The sequence below is a fragment of the Eulemur rufifrons genome, chromosome 17, assembly GCF_041146395.1.
Source record: "Eulemur rufifrons isolate Redbay chromosome 17, OSU_ERuf_1, whole genome shotgun sequence".
Taxonomy (NCBI): Eukaryota; Metazoa; Chordata; class Mammalia; order Primates; family Lemuridae; genus Eulemur; species Eulemur rufifrons.
The window spans coordinates 13,356,717-13,368,857 of NC_090999.1; the positions used below are offsets into that span (position 1 = coordinate 13,356,717).

A 12,141-nucleotide genomic window follows, 5' to 3' on the forward strand; every position below is an offset into this window, starting at 1 on the left:
AGCTGTGGTATATGTATACCATGGAATATTACCCAGCTATAAGAAATAATGAAGATTCGACATCTCTATGGTTCTCCTGGAGAGAGTTGGAGCCCATTATATTAAGTGAATCATCCCAAGAATGGAAAAACAAGCATCACATGTACTCACCAGAAAATTGGTTTCCCTGATCATCACCTAAATACACATCTGGGAACGATACCAATTTCTTTCTATTTTTTTAGTAGAGACGGGGTCTCGCTCTTGCTCAGGCTGGTCTCGAACTCCTGACCTAGAGCGATCCACCCGCCTCGGCCTCCCAGAGTGCTAGGATTACAGGCGTGAGCCACCGCGCCCGGCCTGACAATGACCAATTATATCGAATATGTTCTGTGTACTCTTCTACATCCTGACATCAAAAATAAATGGTGAAGGCCCTGCTCTCAAGGAAATCTCAGTATAAGTCCTCATGGACAAGTGACATCTTTTCTCATGATACATAAAGTAATGCAGTTTACCGTCTTCTGAAGCAGCAACTGTGATGTTGTACCAAGGAGTTTCTTCTCTGTCAAGAACCTTTGTAGTCTTAATGGTTCCAGTTTTGGCATCAATGTTGAAAAATCTGTCATCTTCAGCATTATAGTTGATGAAGTATCTGGAGAATAAAATAAAAAAGATAAATCTGGTTTTATTTGATACTATGTTGAAGAAATACAACTGAACCAAGGGAGGTTTTAAATCAAATATGTTAAAATATCTAAATATGTATTTTTAATTTATATATTTGACTCAAGATTTTCATGGCAATTTCATATTTTTTTAGAACTTACACAAATTATTCTTTTCTGTAAGTCCTTAATGTTTAGTTCAATTACTAATTCAAAAAAATAAATTCTGTGAGTAAAGCAGATAGTAGAAACACAATGATTAACAATGTTAACACAAAAACCACATCTGGGAAGTCTATAGTACGTTTAAAGAAAAAAAAACATAATAAAACTTCTCTTTGCTATATGTATACAAAATTTTAGGATCATTGGAGATGACAGAGATGAATTTATCTTGGAATTTTATTATAGGTGAGGTTTAATGATAAATATAAAATGAAAAACAAAACATTTATATATATTACCATTGTGTCTTCATCACCTTTTTGACTAAACCCTGGTTTATTCAAAAAATGAGATAAGAAATAAACTGATGTAGGTAGAATTATTGGCCACAATTTTTTTTTTTTTTACCTCTTCAATTCATGTAATTTTACAAGGTTCTCTCATATTAGGTCTGACCTCCAGCTTACTTGGGCAATAGAATGAGTTGAAAGTGATGATATCCTGTTTCTGGGCCTAGGTTTCGTGAGACTTTGCATGTTTCCTCTTGTGCTTTGCCACTGCCACAAGAAGAACATGCCTGGGCTAATCCACTTGTCCCAGCAAGACGAAGAGAGTCTCATGGGGCTGTTGTCTCAGTTAAGGCTCCCCAGCCCGGAGTAAAGCTATCTGGTAAATGTGCAGATGCATGGTTAAGTGCACCAGAGATTAGCAGAGTTGGCAGGCAAAAGCCAGCCTATTTCAGCTGGTCTCCAGCTAACCCACAGACACATACACTATAGTTACAAATGACTTTTCTATGTCCTTAAGTTTTGGGATTATATGTTATTCAGTGATAGCTAATTAACATGCATGTGAAAACATAATACAGTAAACAATTACCATGTGTTCTAGAAAATTCCAGAATATTTCTAGAACTATATAAGGAGAGAAAAGTTCTCTTTTCCCCTCAAATCTCAAACACTGTTTCTTCTTTTTAAATGTCACCTAAAGTAACATTTCATCTAGTCCTGAAAGAAAAAGTGAAATGATGAGGTGAAAAATGCTAAGGGAAAAACACTTGAAATAGAAGAAACCAAGGTGCAAAGATCCAAATTAAACAAAAAGCTTAAAGTGGTTTAAAAGCAAATGTATGTCACTGTGGCTACACAGAGTGGATGAGGTAGATGGCCAGGAGTTAGGACAAGCAAGCAATATAGTAAGCACATAAAAGAGTTTTTAATCTTTTGGAAAAGCAATGACAAGAATTTTAAATAAAGGAAATAACAGATGTCTTTATGTTCTGAAAAACATCACAGTGGCTACTTTGAATCTTGGACTGCAGAAAGTTAACAACAATTCAGAAAAGAAATAATGTCTTCTTGGACAAAGATAGAAAAAATAAAAGGAAATGGAAAGAACTGTATAAAATAGTCGTATAAATTAGATACAACCTATAGAACTTTTTGTTGGAGTGGCATTAGTAAAAGGGAGAGATCACAGATGACTCCATTCATATGTGTGTGTGTGTGTCTGTGTGTGCTTCATCTACTATGTAATTGATAGTCCCATTTACTGAGATAGAAAAAAGAGTTAAGAATAAACAGTTTGGGAGAAATTCATTATTTTCACGTACTATGCCGTTGATGCCCATTAGATAAACGTGGAATGAAAAGCAGAGATTAAATATGTATGGAGATCAAGTATGTTTTCTGAACAGGAAATATAAATTTGTGATAGATCAGCATAAATTTAAGGTAATGGGAACAGCATAATCTCATCTGAAAGAGAATTGTAAGAGGAAAGGAAATAAAAGATTGAGCACTAAAGCATTTTAACACATTATGCCTATGAGAGGCATTGGGGTTTTATTGAACTTACACTTTCACTGTATTCTAGGAAGTATAACGAATACTGAGTCTAGAACCTTTTGAGTCCAGAGCAGCCCACCTTCTGTATAAGAGAGAGTAAAAGCCGGGCCAGATGTGGTAGCTCACACCTGTAATCCTAGTTCTTCGGAAGGCTGAGGTGGGAGGACTATCTGAGGTCAGGAGCTTAATACCAGCCTGAGCAAGAGCAAGACCCCATCTGTACAAAAAATAGAAAAATTAGCTGGGCTTGGTGGCCCATGCCTATAACCCAGCTACTTGGGAGGCTGAGGCAGGAGGATAACTTGAGCCCAGGAGTTTGAGGTTGCAGTGAACTATGATGATGCCACTGTATTACTGCACTCTAGCTCAGGCAACAGAACAAGAACTTGTTTAAAAGAAAAGAAAAAAAGTGAACGAGAAGGTAAAAGCCAAAGGAGAGGAGCAGCCCAAGGGAGGAGCAAAACTGGGAGTGTGAGGTTGCATGGAAGCCAAGAAAGAATATAACCTTTCTGGGTAGGAGTTGGCAAACAGTGAATTCTTTCCCAAGGTTGGGTGAGGTTAGTAAGAACTGATTAGATCTGACAAGATGGGAAGTATTAGTAAACTTGTTATCTTGGCAAAAGTAATTTCAGTGAAATAGTGAAGGATTGGAGTTTAATTACAGTGAACACAAGAGTATGTTGAATGTGAATATATAACATATAAAGCCATGACAACTGAATGATACTTGTTCCTGAATGGAGATCAGAAAAAAGGCACTTTATGTCATCAGAGAAGTGAATCCAATAAAGTATTTCTTTTCTGATATGGAAAATATGAAGCAATGTCTTTGCTGAAGGGAATAATCCTTTTGAAAATGGGGACTATCTAAAATGGTAAAAACTCATGAAAAGGTGAAAAGCATTGGATTCCAGAGCACAAATTTAGCAATTTCTCATCTAAAATAACAAGGGAATTCATCCATTTTAGTATGAGGAAAAGATGAAAAGTTAGGTAGAAATATAGAATAGGCATTTGCGGTGATGGAAATATTACAAAATTCATCATATTTTCAAGAACAGAGTTTAAGTGTAATTGCAATCAAAACCCATATCTCTCACTGTTAAAAAGGGTAGGTAGAACATATTGCTACAGTGTGAAATCTTCTAACAACCTGTGGACACACATGCACAAACATGGCAGGAGATATTAATAGCACCATGTAGAATGAGATTACAGAGCACCCCAAGAAATCTAAGAGCTCATTAGTTAAAAATAACACCTCAAAAGAGATAGAATATATCACTTGTAACTATGTAATCAAAAAAAGGAATTGACTGTTGTACATTGTTTGCTTCAATAACTATAAATTAATTGAAGAAAGTTCAACATGAAAAAAGCAATTTAAACAAGAAAAGGAACAGATATACAGCAAATCTTATTCAAAGACACTAAATCCAAACACCGCAGAATAGTGGGAAATATTTATGTCACTGGATTTTCCCAAACACGAAACCATGCTACACTGAAAACATTGTACTTTCTTTGAATTGAGGTTATATTAGGAAAAAAATAAAAACTTCTTATAATATATTTTCCCCAGAGCCTTGATGCTGAGGATGAGGGTTGAACTGCTTTGGAGATGTGAGAAATCTTGTCACACGAAAAGGATAACATCCTTTAAAATATAATCAGCAGGCATCCTGGCTATTTTATCATCTAAAGTTAGTTTTCATTAACCTCTCTTTAAGACACGAAAAGCCCTGACTTCACTATAAAATTAATTCATGTAACAAAATAAACCCACTGTATCCCCCAAAGTTATCAAAATAAGTTTAAAGAAAGAAACTATCCATTTTGGGTTACTCTAAGAAAATCAGTTTCTATATCTGAAATGTGGAGGACTTAAAATTAGAACATATTCAACCTCAAAATTCCTTGCAGCATCACTCAGGAAAACTCAGATTACACTGCTATTGATATACTCCTACAGAATGTGGCAGAATATTGCCTCATTTCAGAAACTTAATCACCTTAGAACTATCATTCTGGAGAAAAATGGGGGTTTCTTCTGAAAATGTGTAATCTTTTTGAAAAGCAATCTCCTTTCTTTTAGCTACTTCATGCTGGGCTTTCTAACATAAGTGGTTAAATGATATTAGAGATTAAATAGATATTTAATCTATTAATTTAATCTATTAACTTAATTAGTTGATTTAATCTATTAACTCAGATTACCCTTCTGAGTTAATAATCATTTTATTTAGATTTAAAAATAAAGTCTTTGTTGAAAAAATAGGAAAATGGTGGGCATAATGCTAGGCACGCATCTTCAGACTCATGTTAGTTGCTTTCTTAGTTTTCTACTCAAACTAGCTCCCTAGGGAAATCAACAACATAAGGGCAAGATATTGAGGATGCTTGGATCCAAAGAGTCTTATTCATGAAGTTGCAATTGAATTTGACTCAAGTAGAACTAAATAGTTCTGTTTAACTACCCTTGGATTTCTGCCCAGCCATGGAAATACAAACTTGGAAAAAGGGAAAGTAGAAATGTGAGAGAAAAGAAACAACTCACAACTATTTTGAGGATTAAATATAGAACTAGTCAATGCTAATTAGTTAGAATTAAGGCATGATATGGATTTATGAAACTGTTTATCAAAAGAATTAAAAATAGATAAGAATATTCCCAGTGGGTTACTTTTCAAATAACTTTCATAATAAAATCTGTCTCATAAACCCTCCAAAAGTAAACAAATCTTAATGCTGTGTATTTGATATCAATATTTAGATTTTTTTGAAAATGGTAACATTAATTTGACATTTTTGGGGTTATCTAGCAAGAATAATATCAAGTAACAATTTGCCTATAAGTGGCTACTATACTACAAAGAAGAAAAGCTTCACGTCATAGATAAGAAAAAACAAGTTTCCTCTCTCATTCACACATCAGTGCTACAGTCAATATTGCCACCCTACACCATGTTATGCTTGAGTAGTACAATCTTCCTTTAAAATAAAATATTCTCAGGTAAGAAATGAAATTGACTAAGACATTAACACCTAGTTAAGCCAATGATAGAATAAAGTTATTCTCTTGGTATACAGAATGAGTATAGGTTGTGGCAGGAAATGTTCAACTCTTACAATTTTCAAAATGCTAATACATAGATTGGAAAAAATTGGCAACAGTAACTGAATTTCGAAAGCATGAACTTTTTGAAGATACATGAAAATGCAAGAAGAAAGGAGTGTAGGGGAGGGTAACAAATTTTCCAATTTTCAGATACCTTGTATGTAGCAACCTCTTTGAGGACACTGAGAAACATCTACATCCTTTCCCTGTGTGTACAGTAAGTTGCAGATACCTGACCTTGTTTATTTTGAATGTAAAGATCAGTTCTAGGGATATTTGTTTCTAAAATAGACCCAGCATATATGTGAAAATTATATTTAGCATAAGAGAAGCAGTACAGGTTTGAAACCAAGCAAACCTGTTAATCACAACTCTACCACTTATTAGCTCTGTGACATGGCTTCAGCAAGGCAAATGCATTTCATGTAACCAAAATGTTTGTATCCCCATAATATCCTGAATAAAAACAAAACAAAACAACACAACAAGAAAAAAAGAAATTTACAATCTCTCTGAGCTGTTTTCATAAGCTAAATGGAGGTAACAGCTATATCACAATTTTATTGTGAGGATTAAGTGAAATAATATATGAAAGTATTATCTGGTTGATATGTAAACAGTAAGTCTTAATAGATAATAACTATTACTGGTTTTAATGTTTCTTAGGAATGTTTTCTTTCTCTTTCCTTCTTGGGATACTTGGCTCTATTTTGATGTGAAACTTCATAAATAATAAGTGCTGGTTGTTTCTTTCTATTACTGTGCTATAAACACACTGGGATCTGAATAAGGGCCACCACTTAATGCACAAGAGATCTCCATAGAAATAACATGAACTATAGTCTGTTTCTCAAAAATCTCTGTCAGAAAATTAATTTTTAATTTCCTGTTCAATGCACATGAAACAATTTTAATTTGGAAGGTAAATGAGACTAAAGCTCTATTTTTTTCTACCAATAATTACAAAGATGAATTGCCTGGCTTCATAAGTGAATAAATAAACCAACCAATCAATCAACAAATATAATGGAGAATATTTTAATACTTAATACAAAATTAAAAAGGCATTCCATAGTAGTATTTCACTTCTTTTGTAAGTATTTTAGTAGAAATAATCATCCTATAAATCATCAAGTCTTACCTATCTAGACCACTATGTTTTCATATCTAGATATTTATAGATTCTTAATATCATCTTTCATATGGATTCCTAATAGATCATTCAGGAAGTAACTTTTTTCTCTATAATGTGCAGTTGATTCATTTTCTCTTTCATAAATATCTAAACATTGAAAAAAGAACAAGTAAATTTACATTTCCCACAGTACTTAATAGAATTCATAGTTCTGGAAATAATTTTAAGAAGCAGGCCGGGCGCGGTGGCTCACGCCTGTAATCCTAGCACTCTGGGAGGCCGAGGCGGGTGGATTGCTCAAGGTCAGGAGTTCGAGACCAGCCTGAGCGAGACCCCGTCTCTACTAAAAATGGAAAGACATTATATGGACAACTAAAAATCTATATAGAAAAAATTAGCCGGGCATAGTGGCGCATGCCTGTAGTCCCAGCTACTCGGGAGGCTGAGGCAGTAGGATCGCTTAAGCCGAGGAGTCTGAGGTTGCTGTGAGCTAAGCTGACGCCACGGCACTCACTCTAGCCTGGGCAACAAAGTGAGACTCTGTCTCAACAAAAAAAAAAAAAAAAAAAAAAGATGCAATATAATTACCAATCATTAAAGCCCATTTTCGACTTCAGGATGAATCTAAGAAAAAAAAAAAGCTACTCTATAGTATATCTCGTTAACACTTTGGACCAATCTATAGGCAGCTGTGGCCAAAAAGTTTAATATGAGGGAAGAAATATTCAGACAGATTCAAGGGTTATTTTAATATGATGATTGTGACACATCATTATAACCCTATCATACTTTATATTCACTATGTCATATGTGAAATAAGCATCAAAATTGTATCTGTACAAAATGTCACTGTAGAAGTTGTATGATTGATGATCAATAAAATGTTGCTTATGAGGTATTGGTAATCCCTGGAGCTACAGACGAAAGGAAATGCCATTAAATTAGTGCCAGATCAGAATCGTTCAGTAGTCCTTAACAGCTGTCTAATTGGACAAGTCCCCTATTCAAACCCTAACTAAATTCATAAATGGACATGTTTAAACCTCACCCAGCACAGGTAATTTTCTTTCAAAGTTGCCATTATGAGTTATAAATATGGGTTATAATTTGTTAATCCTACAACTGTTCTGTTCTGTCCTTCAACTTATGCACAATTTCATATTTATAGTAAACATGTTTTAAGCAATGACAAAAGTAAAAAGAAAATGCATTATATTGAAATAAGATGAAAACTCATTATTCAAATTAGTACTTCATGGACCAACAAATAGGCAGATAAGTTATGACCATAGTAAAAAGCCTATGTCAATAATGACTATGTTTATTCAAGTATTTCCTTCAACAGAAACTAAACAAATTATTCAGGTCATCATTTGGCACTCAATTTTCCTTTGCTTATGTAGGTATAGACTCATGATAATTATTTCTCATATTAAAGTACATCGAAGAAGTTATTTTTCATTCCAATAACAAAATTTCAGTCCTCAGAAGCATTTATTATATTCATTATATTCTGCCCACTTCACCATAAGAAATTAATTTAAAACTTATATAATAGAAATTTATTTTTATGTAGATTTATTTGGAGAAATATCAATTACTTTAAAGTACAGAACTCTTTCTGTTATTACATTTTAGATATTTCCAGGTACAGTATGTGAGTAGTAAAACCAATTTCTTTAAGATTTCCTCCTTCAAATAGCTGTTTTGTAAGTTTTATTGATTATGATCAAGGACTGGGATAAAGTTTATTCAATACTTACCTTGTGGGATATAATAGCAGTTTGGCCTCATCTTTAGCTTAACAAAAATCACACACTTGAAGTATAGCTCATATTCATTAAAATTTTAAGGTATTCTTTGTTAACTTTGGGGATGCAATTTATTGCACAAGTCAAGCATTGAGAAAATAATCTTTCTCAAAAAATAAAACAAAATATTTCTCACATGATAAAGCAGGTTTCGTGCTTAGTGCTTAATAAAAATGGGCAGTACATCTAGCACATGATATTTTGGAAAGCTTAATTTCCTCAGTCAAAACTTCCATCCAGTTAAATAAAAGTAAAGAAGTAAAAAACTGTACAATCAACTATAATGTTTTACTCTGTTATTTATGCCTCTAAGTAACTGAGATATCAGCAGCAACTCCATTCATCCTGAGTTCTAGAAATGCTAGGAAACTTTTTTGGAATTTTTCATTTCATGTTAGAGATACTATATCAAAGATATCAGATAATATCTTTAACATGAAAATATTTTGAAACATATTTGCTGGTTATTGCTCATCTTTCTTTTCAAAAGTTTGGATCCTGCATTCAAATTCTCTTAATCATTTTTTTCACTCCCCATCTTTGTGAAATGACCTTGTCATTGTTTTGAAATATCTGTTATTTTCTTGCTGAGAACACATCCAAAATTAACTTGGTGTTCTTAAATTCACTCTTATTCTGAATTAAGTGAAAACTTTAGAAGTGCACAACAAAGAAAACATACCAATAAGGATGCAGGGGACATACTGGAAACATTTGTCTACCAAGGCTATAATAAATATCAGAATAGGCTGACTAAACATTTCTAACACTCTTCAACCATTTTTTTCAAAGATATGTTAGAAAGATTTCTTTTTAATTGGCCAATATTTCCAAATATGATCACAGTTTTATTTATTTCTTATGTTAGCATACAAATGGGCTATCATTTGTTTTCTAAATAGTGTTCTCATGAGCATTAGAAACAATTATGTAAACTATTTAATATTTCCTTTTTGTTACCTTAAAGTCATTATACAAAGAAAACATTCAATAAGTAAATGCATAGATAAATTCAGGTTATAAATCAGAGTGGAAAAGAAAACAAAGATGAAAGTATAACATGTTCATGTAAACTCAGCTGCTAAAGCTCTTCGTCTTATGAGAAATGTGATTGGGGGACTCCAATAAACTTTTTTCTTATACTAAATCTAGTCCTGTATATCTTTGACTTTACAATATTAAGAAACTATAAAATTAAAAACAATTTTATTCCTGAAATGTTGCTAAGTTAAAAAGAGACTTGACTGTTTTTCTCATCCTCCTTTTCCAATGCATGAAGTGAATTCATACATAGGAACCCAGGTACCAACATTCTATTAATGGCTTTCTGAATATTTAAAACATTTGTTTCTAATTTGGAATACTTGATTATTGTAAATGCACAGTGTTTTGTGTGTTTGACTTTTCTTAGTTGAAGTATACAACAGGCTGCATATTGTGGGTTAAAAAAAAAACTGATTTTCAAAGTAAAGCACAACTAGGTTTGCATTCTGAATCTGCCATTTTATGACTCTGCAAACTTGGTCAAATTAATTAATTTTCTGAGCTTTAGTGTTTTTGTTTGTAGAATGGAAACAATAATACAGACTGTTTCAGTGTTGCTAAGAGGTTTATGAAACAATATATGAAGTCCCTGTCCGACAGATAGCAAGTAATGAATGGCCAGCCACTATTATTTTTTTAACTTTTTTTTTTAGATTAAGGATATTATGGGGGTACAAAAATTTTGGTTACATGAAATGCAGTATACCAGCCACTATTTTTAATAGTCACATAATATAAGGTTACACTTCCAAAAGCTCTCTAGCTTCTTATGTTCAACATAGGATTGCTCATCTCTCAGTAGCTAATCTGTGAAATTCCTGAATTCCATTGGTAGTATGCCAGCTAGTAATTGTAGCCTGTTTAAATCAAAGATTTCTTCGCTGCTGGGTAAACAGCCAGGCTCTAATTTTACTTTTTTTAAAAGGTTCGATGATTATATTGTTGCAAATTGCACATCTTGTTTAGAGTTGAAAAAGACAAAACATAGACATGGCATATTCTAAGAAATCTGAAGAGTTTTACTAATAGTTTAGAAAATTGAAATACAAAAGACTGAGGTCAGTAAGCTGTTCACAAATGCCTGTAAAATTCAAACTCCCTTTCATTATCAATTCTACAAACTTGGAGTTAATTGCATTTTGGGGCACATGGCAAAGTACATCTTTTCAATGTGCTTTTCCTTAATTAGTACAAACATTTGGTCCCTGAGAAAGGTGGAAGTATAAGACTTGCTTTTGTGTATGTTAATGTTTTCTGTTTTTTACTCACTGTTTGCACCTAGAGGCATATGTGAATGACACATTTTTATTAAAATCAAGAATAAATATTATGTAAATTATGCCCCAAACAGCAACTATGGAGTCTAATTATTTTAAGGCAGCTTTAGCAGGAATCATTTTAGTTGTCTAACCAAAACAAAGCAGAGAGAATAATGCATATGCTAATAGATTTATGCTTCTCTACATTAAAATTTGGAAACAATCTACCAATCATATTTGCATCCAACAACTGGGAGAATGCATGTATTATAGTGAGCACTCTCTCACTCCCAATCATAAAGGGCAATTACTGAGGCAATTAATAATATGGGCAATTAATTATCTATAGACATATGTTTTTATTCATTGAAATGTATACATTGAAGCATTCACATGACTCTGGGTCTCCATGACCTATATAACTAGATACATATTTCCCAAAAATATCTTTTCAAAATGTCTTTCCATAAGTATAATTAGTACTCCAGTTTTACCAATCTATTACTTGGTTTGTCTTATTCTATATCGGGTTTTCTCAACCTCAGCACTATTGACTCTTGGGGCTAGACAATTCTTTCTACTGGGAGCTGTTCTGTGAATTACAGAACACTTAGCACCATCCCTGACTTTTTCCCCTAGGTGCCAGCTGCATTCTACCTGCTGTGGATTGCATGCTTGTATATTCCCAAAATTCAAGCCTCATCCCCAATGTGATGGTATTTGGAGGCGGGGTCTTTGAGAGGTGATTAGGTCATATCTTTCATTAAAATGGATGAAAACTAAGGACATTATTTAAAAAAGCAGAAAAATTTGTTAAGCATTTCAAACTTTCTAGGGCCTTAGGATTTCCAAAGATATAAATATAGGGTAACTAAGACATGTGACACATTTATGCAGTCCTTTTGATTTTGTCCTAAATGAGACAAAAAATGTTTTTGATTATGTAAGAAAGCTTTAATGATCTCTACTTCATGACATTCTAAAATAATAAAAATATTATTTAGTGAGACTTACCATATGCTTGGCACTGTGCTAAGTCCTATGTTTCAATCTAATTTAATTCTATTAACATATTTATGTAGCTTTATTCCTTCTTCATATATTAGAAATTTGAG

At 33.1% G+C, this 12,141-nt stretch overlaps 1 protein-coding gene across 3 annotated transcripts in view; it reads right to left on the reverse strand.

The window, feature by feature from the left end:
* The window catches only part of CDH18 (cadherin 18), a 202,850-nt gene that overhangs the window by 51,513 nt on the left and 139,196 nt on the right, over positions 1-12,141 (reverse strand). For all 3 annotated transcript variants that reach the window (XM_069492575.1, XM_069492577.1, XM_069492576.1), the window contains exon 7: positions 498-634. In XM_069492575.1, coding sequence (XP_069348676.1) covers positions 498-634 — 137 coding nt within the window. The remainder of the gene's footprint in view (positions 1-497; positions 635-12,141) is intronic.